Raw genomic sequence first — 19,457 nt, forward strand, 5'->3', positions numbered from 1 at the left:
GCAATAAAGTAGGTCTTAAAATAAATTTAGCAAAAACTAAAGTAATGTACAACGAACTAGTAGACAAAAAATACATTATAATAAATATCACAACACTGGAAATAGTAGAAGAATATATATATTTGGGACAACTAAAACACAGCTCGGGATCTCTACTATCAGATATCAACAGAAGAATTAAGTTAGCATGGAGTACTTATGGAAGACACTCAATCATGTTTAAATCTAGAATACCACTTTATTTAAAAAAGAAAACCAATGTGTACTACCACCATGGCCTATACTTGCAAAATCCGGACATTATAAGGAAACTGCAGATAGCACAATGCCCAATGGAACGAAATATGCTGGAAATAACCAAAAAAGACTGTAAAAGAATAGAATGGATACGACCAAAGACTTAGCTAAATAGATGTCATCCACAGAATCAAATCCCAAGTAACCATTGGCACAACACCTGGCAACAAGGACTATACAATAGTCCTTGTTATACCGTGCTGGCAACTGTTACTTTTGGGTCGGCATTTACATGTGTGGAAGTAAATCGCATAGGGATCTTATTAAGTCGGAGTGAGAGAAATGCGACCGACCGACGCGACGCGCGACGGTGTGCTTTTGCGGCGTTGCCGATACGCCTTTCCGTATCAAGTAAAGTAAAATCACGATCGCAAACAAAATATTTTTAATAGACTTTTTTTTTCCAAGAGATAACTAGATAAAATCATTAGATATGTTTCTGAGCATCTGAAATGGAATTATAAGGATATCGTTAGGGTGTCATTTTTTATAACGAGAAAACGTCAGTAATCGCGATAATTTAAAAACTCAACTTTTTAACACATAACAGGCCATAACTCAAGAACCACTTTAGATATTGAAACTTTTTTTATTTTCAAGATCGCACATTTTACAATATGTTTACATAAGAAAAATTCGATAAGGTTGTTTTTTCCATTCAAAAATTGTAAACAATCCATCCATTTACTTTTAGAGCATAGCAATTTTCAGCAATCGTGTAATTTTTTTATTGATAAAGATTTTCACATACTGTCTACAAAGAAAATACAGCACAAATATTAACAAAGTTCTTGAAAAAACTACAATCTATTATTTCTAATAGATTTCGAGATATCCATTTTTGAATTCAGAGTTCTAATAGGGCGACCACTATCGAACACCCACTCAGTTTCACTTATTTTTACCAAAATGCAAGTGTTTCTAGCTTGCACTTAAAAAAATCAAGCTATAGGGAAAATTACAACGACTCGTTAATAAATAAACAAATTAAGTATCACGAGACGTAATTAAATCGTGAAGCTGAACGCATGACGTACTCCTTTCCCTAGAACTTTAAGTACTTGGTTCGACCGGTCAACTGCGACAAATCTGCTATATCCTCTTCCACGTCTCTTAGCGATGTGCACAGTTTCTCGGTTTATTTCATACGTTTGGCAACGTGTTTACTGTCCTCTCTTTGTTCAGTATATTATAAACGCATTCTACTCTTCTTACATACGGAAATCTCGACCCAAGACTTGCCAGCCCTTAGTATAAATATTTTAGATTGTAGTATACAAAATGCTGAAAATAACCAAGAAATACCGTAAAAAATACAGTGGTACGACAATAGACCCAAATAATAGATGTTATCTACAGAATCAAATCCCTCAAGTGGCAATGTGCAACACACCTTGCAAGAAGGACGGAACCAAGGATACGAGGACCTAAGAGACCTAGAAGAAGACCAAGCCTGAGATGGGACCATACCATGATATGGAAAGCAGGGTTAACTTGGGCCCGCATAGCCAACAATAGACAACAATGGGCCCAGCTACAAAGAGAGTATCTAAATATATGAGGGAGGCTACACCGTAATTGGGAGGCTACACCGTAAAAGAAATGGAATTTATTATGCAACGTCTCCAAGAAACTAGTACAGAATTTGGGCTAAAACTTAATCCTAACAAAACTACTGTCATGATTGTGGACCGACAAAACAACAACCAACCTCACGTGGGAAACATAGCTGGATTTAAGGTGGTTAATAAATACTTATATCTGGGATCGCTAATCGACAACAGCGGCTCATGCGAAGGCGAAATAAGACGTAGAATTGCGCTGGCTAGAACAGCCGTAACTAAATTAACTAAGATATGGAAAGATACAGCCATCACTAAGAACACCAAACTAAGACTGCTGAACTCGCTTGTTTTCCCGATTGCTACGTATGGGGCGGAAACATGGACGCTGAAGAAAAGCGATACCAGGCGAATAGATGCTTTTGAAATGTGGGCATATAGACGTCTGCTACGTATACCTTGGACAGCCCATCGTACGAATGAGTCAGTTCTCCAAGAACTAAACTCACAACTCAGCCTCTCAAAAAAAAATAAACCGATGTTTTCTGACATATATTGGTCACATTGCTAGAAGAACGGACTCACTGCAGCTGCTAATAGTCGAGGGAAAGGTAGAGGGAAAGCGACCACGAGGAAGATCACCCAAGAGATGGGTTGATCAAACTAAAGACCTAATCGGCCAAGGCCTTCATGAAACCGTCAGCATGGCTCAAAACAGAGCGGACTGGCACAATACGATAAAAACAGCTACAGGAACATCATAGTCACTAATCCCTCTTCAGGGAAACGGGCCAAAGAGAGAGAGACACCGTAATTGGAAATGGTTGAATAAGCTGAAAATAATGATGATAATATCAAATTCAATATCTAGGTCATATTTTTAAGTTTCTGCTTAAATGCTCTCCTGGTTATCATCATTATCATCATAATAAGACGTTTTTTTATCCCAGTACATTTTTTGTTCACACCAAAAAATGCTGCAGAAACAAATTATGACACTTCAGAAACAAATTATCACACAACCTCGTATATCTTCTAGTTTTCCGAGATTCATAATGATGAACCTCGAATTTGGCACACCCTTAGATCTAAAACGTATATTCTAACAGTAAAAATAAAGAAAAAGAGTTAAAAGAACTTTGAAAGGAAACTCTGATTACCTAAACTATCAAAAGCACATATACTTTCAAAGCTATTTTTATTTACTGAAAGAAGAAAAATCACAGGGATTCACTTATATCTCGCAGACATATTCGCCGTTTTTATTTTTCCTAGACTTTTCCCGTCCCTTTCACTCTGTCGACTTTTCCGAGGCGACGCTTATCGTCGCGGTGGAAATTTCCTTGGAATATTTTCCACACAATCGACTTTGGAAAGAACAGACGCGCGCTAGAATACAAAAATTCCTTGTTCGGCGATGCCTCGGACGAACAAATTGAAATAATTTCCGGTTTTGACAGAATGGAAGTGGGTGATGAGGTAAGAAGAGGATAAAGTAAGTCGAAGTAAAGACACTGATTTCTTCTTCTTCTTTTACTTATTTGAGATCTTTCGACCTGTTAATTTTAAGGTTGCCTCTGTAGGAGTTCTTGGGAGATGGAATGCCAACTGTCTTTCCATCTTTTTGGGGGTCTTCCTGGCTCTCTCTTACCCCTGGGTTTCCCTTCAAGAGCTATGCGCGGTAGCCTGTTTTTTTCCATGCGTCTTACGTGTACGAACCATTGTCTTTTTCTTTGCCTACCCCATCTGATTCGTCCTGTATTCCACATTGTTGTCTGATATTTGTGTTTCTAATTCCGTCTCTTCTATTCTTCCCCATTATGGTTCTTAGGTTCTTCATTTCAGCGACTCTTAACATGCTTTTGATTTTGTTTGTTTCCTCTTTGATTTCTATGTCATATGTCATTATTGGTCTGATGCAGGTCTTATAAATTTTAATTTTTCTGTCTGTTCGCATGAACGGGTTTGTCCACACTATTTGTCTCAGACATCCTGGCATGGCCGTTGCTCTGTTTATCTGGCTTCTCAGATCTTTCTCTGGATCATGGTAGTGCGACATATCTGTTCCTAAGTAACACTGATTTCGTACTAACAAAAATAAGTGGCAATGCATGATATTTTCCGTCTTAAAAAGGTACACTTTTTGGTATCTAAATAAACGGGAATATCGATAGCAGTCACATGGAAACAGGTATTTAAAAATGGGAAAAACTGTACCTAAGTCCATGCATAATATTTGAATTAAAAAAAACGCTTTCCTGAACATTTATCTTTGGATACTTATGTATATACTAGCGTGTACCAGCGACTTCGTTCGCGTCGAATTAATCATTTGTAATGGTGATGATAAAGGAAAGCAAGAATTTCCATTAACATATAAACTGGATAAAATTTTCTCACATTTATGTCAGCATGAGAAAAATCAATATGGCGATATTATTATATAACTTGGTAATATTTGAGGGGTAGTTTCATCTCGTTGGAATTTGACTTTCGAAAAATCCGTTTGCCAAAATGAGCTTTTTACGTCAAGCAGTTTAAGCAGAATCGTGGTTAAGAAATTACCCAACTTTTTTAGAAGAACACCCTGTATGATTTTGTAAAAAAATTCAAATTATGTAAAAAAACCAAATAAATTATGCTTGTCCAAACGTTTTCCCGAAAGACTAACCGTTTTTTAAATAACAAATATTGTAATATTTGAGGGGCGTTTGCACCCTGTATAAATTTATAAAAATCTTAAAATATGTAAAACAACAAAATAAAATATACGTGGTTAAGAGTTTTTCCGAAAAACTCACCGGTTTTTAAGTAAATAATATTTTAATATTTGAGGGATAGTTTCACCCCCTTAGAATTCGAGTTTCGAAAAATCCCTTCTTATCGAACCTCTTCACCTAAGTCAATTACAACCTAAAGTCAATCTGTTTTCCAAAAATCAGCTTCTTACGTCAAGCGCTTTAAGCAGGATCGTCATTAATCAATAACCAGATTTTTCGAAACACCCTGTATACATTTTTAAAAAACAAAATAAAATATACGCGTTTAAGCGTTTTTTCGGAAACTTGACCGTTTTTTAAATAAAAAATATTGTAATATTTGAGGGGTGGTTTCACCCTCTTGGAACTGGAATTTCGAAAAATCCCTTCTTATCGAACCTCTACACCCTAGAATCAACCTGTATGCCAAAATTGAGCTTCTTATGTTGAGTGGTTTAAGCAGGATCGTGATTAATCAGTATGTCAGTCACTTAAGGATTTTATATATTAGTATAGATGACAAAATTTAAAGATCTTGGTTCTACCTTCTAAATGAACAATTTGTCCTATCAATCAATGATACGCTTATGAAATATCTCTTCGGAGTGTTACGACTTGCAGCGAAAATTCAGGGACCTTCGAGGCGGAGTATCTCGAAAACTACTAATTCTACGTAAAAAATGATACGGACCAATTTTGTAGGTAATTACCTAAGCTTAATTTCTTATTCCAAAAAATTTTGTAAATTGCATATTTTGGCAGATATCTGCGAAAAACTCATTTTTCGTCCATTTGGGACCATTTTTTCGGCTAAATCTGCCCGAGCACGGTGTTACAATTTTTTCCCTAAAACTACTCCCCAAAAGTTACGCAATCCTCCTGAAAAAAAAAATTTACCTATACGCTATAAATTTTGATTCCCTGAATGACGTCAAGAATCTTTTTCATCTGGTTGGCAAGTGAAAGAGAGGGTAAGATAATATATTATGACGTAACGATTACTAAACAGTTTTTACTTAATCTCGTAAGTAGAGTGGTAAGAGAATTTTAAAAGATCTAACGCAAACCTGTATCCTATAATATGCACTTCTAGTTGTGTTATACCAAAGACTCACCTGAATGCAAATGTTGAGTTTAGCATCAAATTGATACCCATCTGGACATCCACACCGGAAACTTCCAGGCGTGTTGAAACAATTTCCTGAAGTTCCACATGGACTATTTAGGCACTCGTTGTTGTCCACGCACTGGTTGAAGTAGCCATTGAGAACGTAGCCTGCTGGACAACCGCATCGGTAGCCACCGACCAGGTTTTGGCAGCCTAGAATAATCCAGAAATTTGTTTTTAATGATATGCTAAAAAATTATCAATTTAAATTTTAGGAACAATTTTAAGTTTTACATAAATAATTATAAAATGCTTTAAATATAAAAAATGTTTATTTTTTAATTCTCCATCTTACAAAGAAATAATAACAGGGTGTTCCATTAAAAAACGAAGAAATAGTTACTTATGGTACTAGTGTGCTATCTTACTTATGTCACGCTGGGAAATGTTTAAGATCATCAAATTTAATTTTCTGAAGTTACTTATATGATATAACACGCGAGTGCCATACAAAATTTTATCCCAATCTCTAAAGAATAATTGATTTAAAAGGATCTACCAGTTCTAATTTCATTGTTGCGAATTAATAAACTATCAGTGTCTGTCTAATTATGTAGACTCAGGGAGGTGAACCAATTGCATGGGTCTCCTCGGTCACCTGACCTATCCATTTTAGATTTTTTTTATGCGGTATGGTTAACAACAAGGTTTACAAAAAAACTTATGAATTAAGAAAGGCACTCGAAGAGGCGGAACAGGAGAAGTTTAATTAAGGCGACCGGTCGTTCTGTGACAATAGCTAGAAATTCAGTTTTAAAAAGATGCATTTATGTACTCAAAATAATTGCGGATTTTTTGAACATTTTCTAAAATAACTTAAAGTGTACGGAGTGATATTATTTTTTTGAGTTTTAGTTTATGTAATCTAAATTGTAAAGAGCCGTTTAATAACATATTTTGTCTTTTTATAAGTTATAAATCACAACAAAATTTGAACACCATTGATAACCGTTCTCTAAAAAACGTAAGTAACTTTCACCGGTCAACGTATCCTGTATGGCCAAGAAAAGTTGAACCAATAATCCTACACGCTTTTCTTCATTTGAAAAATTTTTATTTACAATTTTTGTTTATTTTAATTTACAAAGGTTGGATGTGACACAATTTCACATTTCTGAGAGCAACGACGATTGAACTTGTTTCCATGGCTAACTAAGTGAAATTAGTCAAGAAAGATAAGAATTGGCTCAGTAATTTTGTGAAAGGAACATATTATAGCTTATATTGCTGAAAAGCTTAAAAAATGGCGCTTTTTATAAAGTCATAGCCAACTAAGGTTTCCATTTAAAAAAACATATGTTTGTGTCATATGTCAAAAATGACAGGCTTTAGAAGAAAACGGAGGACACAGTCTCATTAAGAAAAGTTCATGGCTAAGTTTTTGGCTAATTTGTCTAAAATAGCTTATAATGGAATTAGGGGCATTTTTTAAAATAGCCGAAATTTGTATTTTTCGAAATATCTAGTAAGCCATGAACTTTTTCAAAAATCTGAAAGGCGCATATTTATGACCCCACAAAACTGCAATTCTTTCCCCAATTAAACGACTCTCTATCTCCAGTAGTTTCCGAGATTCCCATAGAGAACATCGTAGGAAACACACCCTGTATAACCTGTATGGTTTAAGATTACGATATTTACAGCAAAGTAAGTACAGACCAACTATCTGTTCTATGAGTCGTTATCTTTAATTTGCTATAAAAATTTCTTTAATACGTTAACAGATTATTTATTATTATTATTAAAATTACAATTATTTCCAAATTTTACTTTAGCTTTCTTTAAACAACAGATTTCTTTTTTTTAACAGAACCATAGAGTTTCAAGTATAGCGCTTACAGTGCCACAAGGTTCCAAGTACAGTAACAGATTTTTCAAAAAAACGAAAAAATACATAATTCGAGTTTTTACAGAAGCTTTTTGGGGTATTTTTTTATAGAGAAATCCCTATACAACGTTCCCAAATATATTTCAATTTGATTTCTGTGGCCATAATAAATTTATCGAGTATCAAACTTTAAAATTCATTTTTCTAAGAAAAGTGAAAAGTGGCTTGAAACCTTGGAACCCTGGGGTACTCAGGTACTTTCGTACATTGTAGGTTTAGTAGATACGTAGCACCGTAACAATTAAAACATCCAACAAAGCTAAATTTTTTTAAAGTTAGAATTGGTGGACATTTTTTTGGACAGTCCGGACGTATGGAAACTCTAGCCATTACCTCCGCTCTTTCCACCTGACTGATGATTTCATACGACAAAAAAATTTCTTCTTTTTTATAGTCCCGTTTTTCAAAGTGTTTTGCCAAAACCACACCCAAACTCTTTAAAAGTCCAACATCAACTGAATCAGTTCAGATAACAACAACTTGGAAACTTGCATTCGCAAACTTGGCATTTTTCCCCATCATTCCCATCAGCCTGCCGCTCCTATAAATCCCGGATATTCGACAGTAAACTTGTTTAACAAACTATTTCGCAACTGATTTCTCCTTCACATCGCATGGAAATATGAAAAGTTATTTATCTCTTTCCATTTCCATCGTTAAATTGAAGCGGCCCGGTGGAGAACGCCGTCGCCGCGGAGATAGAGCGGCGAAATTGACTTTTCTTTTTGCGTTTTTCTTGTTTTTCCCACCGAAAATATTCAATTTTCCTCTCGCCTTAAGAACGCCCTTGCCATATAGCTTTTGGCGGTGATGAATTGAGGGATATTCGTATTCTCTTGTCTTTCGAGCTTGCTCCGTGTATGAGGGTCGATTTTAAAGAAAAATGTAAGTTCTCCAGGTGATTTTAGTACGAATGATTAATTTTAATAAGTTTGCGTTTGAAAGAAATATATCACTGTCATGAATGACATTAAATGAAAATAATTTTTATAGAGTTTTTTTTATTAATGTAATTAGTTATACACTCACCGGTACGAAAAACGGTTACCTTAAATTTTTATGTAATTTAAAGTTTAATATAGAATATGTTCTAATTTTATTCCAATGAGCCGATTTTGGTGATTTTTTAAGCAATTTGTAGCTAAATTATTAACTTTTTCTTCTTCTAAATTAAAAATGAAAGTTTTCATCTGTCAATTATACGAGGAAAAAAAATGTTGATATTTTGGTGAAAGCTTGAAACACCCTGTGGAATATGTTAAGAATGCAAGGAATTTAAAAATCAATTTATAATCTAGGTACGTCTTTTTTAGATAGTTTGTTTTTTGATTCATCTCAATTAGCTTTATTTTTATTGGAGATATTCCCTTTTGAATAAGATAGTAACAATTAACGAGTCCTCATCAACACACTTATAAAATACCGTTTGATCGAAAAAAGAACGGTGTCAGCGATGACTATAAAATGTATTTTTCCAGCCAACTAGACGCCGTTTTTTCCGATCATACGGTAGTACTTCTTATTTGTTTATTGACTTTTACTCTGGTTGAGATGGTTTTATGTTCTGAATAATCGTCTATTGTTGCTTTAATTGATCATGGTAGAGTTCAACTTTTGGACCTAAAACCATATATCAGCTAGAGTGACTGCTCAACAGACAATAATATGTAATTTTTCAAAGACAGTGATATTACATAAATCATAACCACTATTTTATAGGTCTGTTGACTAGGAGCAAAAGCAATGGCATGGTTTTAATCGAAAAAATGCTAAAACATATCTTCTTCAAAAGCGAATATTTTCCAAAAAAATAAAGCTATTGAGATGAATCAAAAATAAACAATCGAGAAAGGATACACCTAGATGATAAATTGATTTTTAAATTCCTTGCTTTGTTAATGTACTCCACAGGGTGTTTCAAACTTTCACCGAAATATCGATATAATTGACAGATGACCTCGTATAATTGACAGATGGTAACTTTCATTTTTAATTTCGAAAAAGACACTAAAAAGTCAAATAATTTAGCTAAAAACTTCTTAAAAAATCATCAATATCGGTTAACTAGTACACAAAAAAAGTACAAAACTTTAAAACACATGAAAATTTTAAAGTGCCTGTTTTTCTTGCAGATTAGTGTATTTTTCCTTTTTTTATTGGAATTTTATACCAACAGTGTTTAACACTGAAGACTAACAACTAAACAGAGAAGGTTAGTTGTTATGATTTAGGATATATCTCACCTTCAGGACATTTTGTGTCGTCCAAGCACTCATCTGCGTCGGTACAGTAGGTTCCTGTAGAGTCCAGTTTGAACCTGCGTGGACAGATGCACTTGAAACTGCCCAATGTGTTGACACAGCGACCTGGTTTAGGACATATTCCTGGCTGATCACATTCATTGATGTCTGTAAAAAGAAATGTGAATGAAATCAATTTTATATATCCTGAAATTTAATTTCGAGATTGAAGTAAGTGAAATAAGAAGTGAATGTTGTATAGAAATAATTAATATTTGTCCAATAAGTATACAACTTTTCACAGTTGGGAACTTGGGAAACGAAAGTGGAACTTCAAAAGCGTTTTTTGGAAATTCAACTCTTTAAGGGGATGAAATCAAAGGTTGTAGTCTTAAAGTTTGTATATTTTTTATTTAAAATCTATCCTAAAAATATGAAATCCCTTAAGGGTCTATTACGCTGTACTGTTCGGGTCGCTCTCAGGGGTCGGGTAAAGCGGGTGTGTGGCCGAAGGAAATACATATATATTATATTTCAAAAATCTGCCTAAGAGCCGTTGCACACACGCCGGAACCGGATGGACGGCACCGGCTACCCGGTTTCACTATGACCTTTCACACTAGTCCGATTTTACACCCGGTTTGAGCCAGTACAATTGCATTTTTGATCGCGACGCCGACGAGACGGTATCGAACGTGAACATATTATTGTTTTGTGGTTTTGAATCGTCGCTGTCGTTATTAGAAAAGAAAAGCAAAGAAAATCATCTTTCAGTTTGATGCAAATTTCTCTCCATACTTGTATTCGTACTCCGTACTTTTTCGTTTTTGTATTTTTATGAATACAAGGTTTTATGCCAGTGGACTGGTCTGGCTTCAAAAAGTGGTATTAAAATCTTAGTATCTACTTCCAAAACACCACTTGCTGTCGCTATAGTTAACTTACAACGTACAAATTTCCAATAATGCGAAACGCAAAGTCTCTCTCATATGAACGAAACCGGGCGACTAGGACGGACAAGTGTGAAAGCGTCAATCTAAAACAATGTACTAATACGAATTCGGAACGGACGGCGCGCCATCCGGCGACCGTACTGGCAGTGGTGGTATCCGGTGACAACCCGGCGCGAATCCGATTCTTGTCCGGCGCCGGTCCGATTCTTGTCCGGCAGATGCTTTGCACCTCATCGCCGGACGGCCGGAACCGGATAAACGACGCCGTCTAACCAGTGATGAGGTGCATAGCCTCTTATGGGAGCTTTCACACGTGCCGGCGCCGGCCAAGAATCGGATTCACACCGGGTTGGCACCGGACACCACCACTGGCAGCACGGTCGCCGGCCGGTGACCGTGCTTTTAATTGTACATTGATTTAAATTGACGCTTTCACACTTGTCCATCCTAGTCGCTCGGTTTCGTCCATCTAAGAGAGATTTTGCGTTTAGCATTATTGAAAATTTGTAAAATTTATACATTGTAAGTTAACAATAGCGACTGCAAGTAGTATTTCGGAAGTAGATACTGCGTTTTTAATACCACTCTTTGGAAACCAGACCAGTCCACTGGTATAAAATCTTGTGTTTCTAAGAAGACAAAAGCGAAGCTTATAAAGCATGGAGAGAAATTTGCATTAAACTGAAAGATGATTTTCCTTGCTTTTCTTTTCTGATGACGACAGCGATTCCAAACCACAAAACAATAATATGTTCACGTTCTATGCCGTCTCGTTGGCGTCGCGATCAAAAATGCAACTGTACTGGCTCAAACCGGGAGTAAAATCGGACTAGTCTGAAAGGTCGTAGTGAAATCGGGTAGACGGCGCCGTCTATCCGGTTCCGGCGTGTGTGCAACGGCTCTAAGGCTTAGCCCGATCCTGTCGTGTTAAGCCACATCATTGTGTTAACTATAATATTCTTTGGCCGCATCCAATATTCCATACACACGTGCTTTGATTAAGGCTTGATTAAGGTTCGCAGAGCTTCGGCATTTGCCATAAAATAGCCAGCAATTTGTTACAAAACCATATAAATAAATCACTGTAATAACAAAACTTCAATCTATTTCCGTATTGTAACGGATTTTTAAATTATGTCTTTATTTTTGAGAAAATTTAGTCCAAACATAAGAAATATTTTGTTGATGTTTGACCATAAAATCCTTAAAAATAAAAGAAGCTGAAGTGAAAAATGTGCTACAATACGGATATATTATAATCCTTTATCTTTAATTTCCTTCTTCATTTGTGTAAACATACCTAGCCAGTTTTACATAAAGCGTTAAATGACGAACGCTTATTTGTAGTAAACACCACGAATGTTTGGGATTGATTCATCGGTCGCTACCATATGAACTAATCTGTTCAAGGTCACATAAACTTAATTCCAGTGCCGTGGTGTTTCAAGTCATATAATAATCAATATATAATCTGTTTTAAATATCTTAAAAACATATATTTGGTTATAAATATAAAATGGAATGCCCCATTGGTCGCACTGCAAGCACACAAATGGACTGACGCACAAAAACGAATCAATCAAAGAAACGCGATATAGTATCGTCTTTGTCAATCACGCCAACATTTTAGAATAAGTAGGAGGAGCGCAGGCAGATGATTAGACCGGGCCTTTAAAAACCTACGTCTGCGGTAAAAATTTACGTTTTAATATTACGTTTTTTAATTTTTAAACGTAATTTACGTTTAAAAATTAAAAATGAAAAAAAAATGAAAAGAAACCAATGAAGTCAATTCTAACTTCATCAAGCGATGAATCACTCCCAAACATTCGTGGAATTTACTATATCTACTTTTTCGCACTAGTGAAATGGACTCATAAGTGATAAAAGTGAGTACTCAGAAGCAATGTTTGGAAATGCATCCCTCATGAGCTTCCCCTAGGAGATGCAAGACCTTGTCGTTGGTGAGGAAGCTCCTGGTCAGGTGCTGGGGGGAATTCCCTCTAGCACTTGGCTTGGTCTAAGAAGCATCTCACTCATCGTCTTGTCCCTGACTGTAGTGTCGTGGCCAGGGAATTGCACCAAGACATATAACGATACCGGGCGGGGCTACGGACAGCCTCAACCTTGGGGCACCGGGGGGCACCCCATTGTATTTTACCCCTTACTTCTACATGCGGGGCTCTGTAGAAGTGGACCGACTGTCCCTAGCGACTCATAGGAACACTATGAGATCTGGTAATAATAGTAATAAAAACATCACCGGTGAAGCTGTGGGGAAACCCCCTAGCGACACTGGGAACAGTAACAATGAAAGTTCCAAGGGGCCAAACCCAAAGAGAACTACAGGAGAGGTGGCTGACACTTGCGTGAGACCATCCTCCGCAAGTGGCATACAAGCTACCACCTCCTCCAAGGGTCGGGAGCCTACCTCCTACCTCTAAACCCAACAGGCGACACAAGCTACCGTTTCGTCTACCCGGCCTGGGTCGTAGCTCCTCGACTGTGAGGGACACGGGTCTCCGTAGGAAGTCCTGGGACTGTATGATGAGTTATAACTCAAGAAAGGGAGACACGATAGATCTCTAAGGTCGCAGAGATTAACCCCCTCCCACTTATTCTAAATTCTAAATCCCTCATGAGAGAGAAGTTTTTTGTGCTGACAAAGCCGAAAGCTATTGCTAGTATTATACAGGGTGTCCCAGAAATAAGTGCAAGCATTTTTAGGGGTGGTAGATCTCGATAAAAGAAACGTATTATTTTTTCTTTATCGTTTTTCAAATAAGTCCAAAATAACGGAGTTATTTTACTTTGAAAATTTCCAAAAAAAAATATTTTTTGCTAAAATTTTGAGAACCACTGGATCTTTTCTGGATTTTCTCTCTTGTAAATTTAATCTAATACCTATGTTGCCATATTATCAAAAAAGTATGGTTTCTAAAACTAAAAAAAATTCCAAAATTTTTTTCAAAAAATTTCGAATTTTATTTTTTTTTCGCGAAAAAAACCTCATAGGCGTAGTTCTGGGGTTTGGTTTTTGGAACACCCTGTATAAATATTTATAATAACTAGATAAATGTTACAGGGTGTACATAAAACGTGATAAAAATCGCAGTTAAACCAATAATATAATTTACCAGAATTTGCCCTATATAATAATTCTTATATGTAGAGTTCAACTGAACACATTGCAATTCCCATTAGAGATTAAACAAAGTCAACAAGGGCCAAGCGAGTACACTCGTGTCCGTAATTATGTTGAGATATTGCAGCAAACATCGGTATTTATCGGGCCGAAGGGTAGTTAAAGCGCAGCCCTTGTCTCGAACGAGGAAAGAATGGACCTTTAGGGCAGATTGACGACTTGGGGAATTCACCTGCGAGAGCGTTAAGCCTGACGTTAATTGAGGAAGGGATCGGCTGGGAGGCAATAAATAAGAAACTTTTTAAAATAGGATTGATGGATACTTGGTATAGACTTGACCTTATAAATAATATGTAGGTAAATGTTAAAATTGTCTTTCTTCCAAACCTATTTTTAATAATTTAACTAACACGTGTGGGGTGAGATTTAATAGTTATTTTTTATACAAGACGATAAAATGGTATTTATCGTCGACCGAAAAAAAAAAGATTAATTCACGAACGATGAAATCGCGAGTGAATTAATTTCGGGGGACGATAATGCAATTTTATCGTCTTGTATAAAACAATTTTTTTTTCCATAGCGAGTTACGTTTTAAAAAATATTCAGAAATTATTATTTCAAGGAATTTATTACGAGTAGAAAAAAATATTGTGCTGGGTTGGCGTTGGCTTCTATATAATTTGACAAATAAATAAAGCTCTCTCTTTAGTTCAGTTTTGAGTCAATATTTTTTAATTCTCTTTCGTGTCGATTGCTGATTGAATTGGAGCCAGAAATGGCTCAAAACAAAATAAGTAAATTACCAACAGATATTCAGGCTGAGGCGACAAACGCCATATCCAAACTACTTCCATTTAAATCCCGAATAACTTATGAAAAGGAATACAAAAATGTTCAAAAATGGAAGCAATTAAAAAACGTGCTAGAAGAAATAAAATTATTAACCTATCCTCGCTGTTAAAGTATCATTTAATCTACCCTTGCGGTTAAAGTACTATTTTATCTACTATTTTTTACAGTTTTTACAGTTACTAATTTTAACAGTTGCTATGGAAAAAAAATTATCAGCAACATCATAAAAATCTTAAATATACAGGTTGAGTCTTAAATAAGTGCAAATATTCTTAGTGGTAGTATATTACGATTCCAGAAACACGTCGAGAGTTTTTTTGAATTTTTTGAAAAATTTTATGGTCTTTAGTTTAAAAACATAATTTCTTAATAATATGGCAAAATTGGTAGTAGATTGAATTTACAAGAAAGAAAACACAGAAAAGATCCAGTGGCTGTCAAAATTTTGGACTGTTGAACGGTTGTTTTGGAATTTTTTCAAAAAGAGTAAGTATGTTCCTTATAGAATATATCTACTAGCTCTGAAAATATTTTCATTTATTTAAGACTGACCCTGTAAATAAGAAGATTTCAGACGGAATCGAAATGTGGTATTTTTGTCCCACTCAGTATCATTCCATAGAACAGTGGTGGGGAAAACTCGTGGGTCAGACACTAACCCACGCAAGATTTTTAACTGATCCACGATCGCTAGGCAACCATTTGTAATAACAGTAAATAAATATACAACGAACAAGTAGACAGAAAAGACATTCTAATAAATAGCACATCACTGGAAATAGTAGAAGAATATATATATTTAGGACAACTAATACACAGCTCGGGATCTCTACCGTCAGAAATCAACGGAAAAATTAAGTTAGCATGGGGTACTTATGGAAGAAACTCAATCGTATTGAAATCTAGAATGCCACTTTATCTAAAGAAGAAAACATTCGACCAATATGTACTACCCAGTCATGACCTATGCATGCAAAATCTGGACACTTAAAACGGACCTTATAAGGAAACTTCAAGTAGCACAACGCCCAATGGAACGAACTATGCAAGAAATAACTAAAAAAGGCCGTAAAAGAATAGAATGGATACGTCCAAAGACTTAACTAAATAGATGTCATCCACAGAATCAAATCCCAAGTGACCATTAGCAGAACACCTGGCAACAAGAACGAACAACAGATGGAGCACAAAAATTTCACCTTGGTACCCACGTTGACTGAAGAGAGCTAGAAGAAGATCAAACCTGGGATGGGACCATGATATTAGGAAATTAGCAGAAATAACTTGGGCCCGTATAGCCAACAATAGACAACAATGGACCCAACTACAAAGAGAGTAAGTAAATATGGGAGAGAGGCTACACCATGATTAAAAACGGTTCAAATAGCTGAAAATAATGATGATGAACAAACGTAAATTAAAAACAAAAACTGAATACCTCTATCAAACATTCGTAGGAAGCTTATTGTATTTTCAACTTACCTTCGCATTTATCTCCGACTTGTCTATATCCCTCATTACAAGAACAAGTGTAACTTCCCTCAGTATTCGTACAGATCTGCTGACACAGATTCTCACCAGTTGCACACTCGTCTAAATCGTAGCAAGTGACGCCATCAGCGTTAAGAAGGAAACCAGATGGACAGGAACAGACAAATCCACCGTCAGTATTTAGACAGTTGTACTGACAGGGAGGATGAGCGCTGTTGCATTCGTTGATATCTAGCAGAAAAGAAAACAGAAAATATTATCTATTTTGTCAGGAATAATCTGGAATTCGTCAAATATTTTGATGACATCCATACCAACTTTTATTGATTTTTCTATACAATAATGTAGGTATATTTACCATGACAGTATAATCCCGAAGCATCACTCTTATAACCTTTGTTGCAAATACACTTGTACGATCCTAAAATATTGATACATCTGCCATTCTTACACAGATCCGAGATTGTTTCACATTCATTAATATCTGAAACAATTTAATTTTTATCAATTTTATGAGGATGTTTCATTGTTCATTATTTTTAAGTTTCCATATACTTACCTTCACCAGTTATGAGGTACCCACTTTCCAAACATAGTTCCTGGTACTCTATGGAGTACCTGGATGGACAAGCTTCACATCTAGGACCCCAAGCTTCTCCCATAGTACAGCAACAATTTGCCTTTGTAGATTTCTTGAGATAGTGTCCATTGGAGTTTGAACATTCCCTGTTTCTGTAGCATACTCCTTCCCTACGATCTGTAAGAAATACATCATTTTTCTTGTTGAGTTGTCCTATTATTTTTCTGTATATTTCTATTTTAAAAATCTACAGGGTGTTTCAAAAAATTGTTTATGTTTTTTGAAACATCCTGCATATAAATGAATTACACTTACCAATACAGCGTTTTCCGTCTTCACTATGTTCATATCCGTCCAGACAATCACACCTGAACGATCCTGGTAAGTTGATGCATCTCCCGTTTTCGCAAAGATTTGGATCTGTATCACATTCGTCTACATCTTTGCATTCGTCACTGTATCCCACTTGGCTGTATCCCTCTGGACAGATGCACATGAACGATCCCACCAAATTCTTGCACATGAATCTACAGTTGTTGGCTGGAGTGTTGCATTCATCCACATCTTTAAAAAACAGGTGTTTCGTTAATTAAAATAAATATGTTTATTTACGTTTACGGTTAAATATTTTATATAAACTTTAAAATGTATTTTATATAGAACTTTAATAAATCGTGGGTTAAATGAACGTTACAATAAATGGTTTACATACCTATGCAGTGCCTACCATCTGGGGCTAAGGCATATCCATATGGACAGATACATCTAAACGACCCAGGAACATTATGACATCTGAAGGCACATTGATTTCCTAGTTCTTGGCATTCGTTTATATCTTCACAGGTCTAGAAAATATATGATTGAATTTAATCCCTGATAAAGGAAACGAAATAGGAAGCACATCAAAAAGAATTACGTGTATGTTTCTTTAAAAATTCCAAAAATGTTTTTTAAAAAAATCCAAATGTTCATTTTTTTAAACTCTTGAGGTCTTTCTGGGGACGACATATACTACCCCTACAAGTATTTGCGACTCACTCTGTAAATCTGTCACTACAAATTTATATATGTACATATGGTACAGTAAAATTTGGAAATCAGTGATTGTTAACAAAGTAACTAGTAAAAGCTCACATTCACTGATTTGCTAAAACTACTCCAATAAAAGTTCAACAGCTATTTTTGAAATCAACTTTTACTAGTGAATGCTAGCATTCCCTGGACGATAGCAATGAGTTTGAATGATTCAGTTAGCGCGGTTGCCACATATGTTGTAAAATATAAGGACAAATAAGGATAAGTTGAATAATAGGCAATACAAGGATACCATTAAATCGGGCTAAACGTTGGCAACGTTGACAGACATCTAGCGTAAATTCACTTTATCTTTTGTGGTTATATATAATTGTATTGTTATCGTTGTAAAAAGTGCTGTATTTTTCATATAGAAGAAATTTTCTGTGAAAAATTAAGATAAACTAGGCACTCCCAAGAATGTAGTAGTGCTTGTTTTTTTATTTTTGCAATATAATAAAGTCATAGCAAAAGTTAAGCGTGCAAGAGAAAAAGATATTAAGGAACCTATAGTAGTGACTATGAATTTATTAAACCTTTTGATATGCTTGAAATAGCGGGTTTGAAAAAAACGAATAACTGCCGTTGAAGAAAATTCGGGCATACTTTATTTTGTCGACTATGAAGAACTTTATTAAAAAACCTTGTACCAATAAGTAATCTTATGCTTATGAATGTTTCTTTAAATTGTTTTGTACGCTTTAAAATGTTTACTATGTTTTCTCTTTTAATACTTAGAAGGTTATGTCATTATTTTCTATAATTTTTAGTAAATATACTAAAGAAGTAAATTGTATTTTTAAGATATGTGGATCAGCTTGAATATTGAGGTGATCCAATATTCTTAAAAGTTTTATTTGTTCTAACTTCCACCAACATTCTTCCTCACCACACTCGCCCTGTACAATAGAATGACTTTTATTGGCCACCATTAGTAAATGTTACTTTCACTAATAAATGTTAGAAACATTTGAAGTTTGGTTGGAGGGAAAGCAAGAAGTTCATATTATGCAGGCAGCGAATTTGGAACAGAGGCATGTTTGGGTAAACGAAATTAAGAAAGTATTGTTCAATCAACTGGAAGAAATAAAAGGAGAAAAAAATAAACAGTATGCTGCTCTTACTCACAGACCTTTAAGACAGACCACGTCATGGGAAACTCAAAAGTATGGTTCGATGGCAGGGGCAGTTGAAGGACACCAAAGAGCCATGAGTTGTGACGTTGAAACAGCAAACCACACAGACGATAGTGTTGAATGTTCGGAGGATGGTAACTGGTCATCTGACTGTAGTAACAGCGACGACGATGACCACACACCTACTTCGTGGTATGTGGTGAAGGGTTCAAGCACAGTCGTGGATCGCGTGGTGACCTATTTCATAGGCAGTAGTGTTAACACTACCACCACCTTTTATGTTAAGCATTACTAGCCTGCCGTTTTTTA

At 35.6% G+C, this 19,457-nt stretch overlaps 1 protein-coding gene across 2 annotated transcripts in view; it reads right to left on the reverse strand.

Annotated features, from left to right (window-relative positions):
* Positions 1-19,457, reverse strand: part of LOC115886065 (fibrillin-2-like) — a 148,006-nt gene that overhangs the window by 34,899 nt on the left and 93,650 nt on the right. For both annotated transcript variants that reach the window (XM_030905094.1, XM_030905095.1), the window contains 7 exons: positions 17,651-17,783; positions 17,254-17,502; positions 16,918-17,115; positions 16,717-16,842; positions 16,350-16,589; positions 9,918-10,082; positions 5,734-5,939 (listed from right to left, as the gene is read on the reverse strand). In XM_030905094.1, the coding sequence (XP_030760954.1) occupies positions 5,734-5,939; positions 9,918-10,082; positions 16,350-16,589; positions 16,717-16,842; positions 16,918-17,115; positions 17,254-17,502; positions 17,651-17,783 (1,317 nt within the window). The remainder of the gene's footprint in view (positions 1-5,733; positions 5,940-9,917; positions 10,083-16,349; positions 16,590-16,716; positions 16,843-16,917; positions 17,116-17,253; positions 17,503-17,650; positions 17,784-19,457) is intronic.

This window comes from Sitophilus oryzae, unplaced genomic scaffold (assembly GCF_002938485.1).
Source record: "Sitophilus oryzae breed Bouriz unplaced genomic scaffold, Soryzae_2.0 scaffold_466_pilon_pilon, whole genome shotgun sequence".
Lineage (NCBI taxonomy): Eukaryota > Metazoa > Arthropoda > Insecta > Coleoptera > Curculionidae > Sitophilus > Sitophilus oryzae.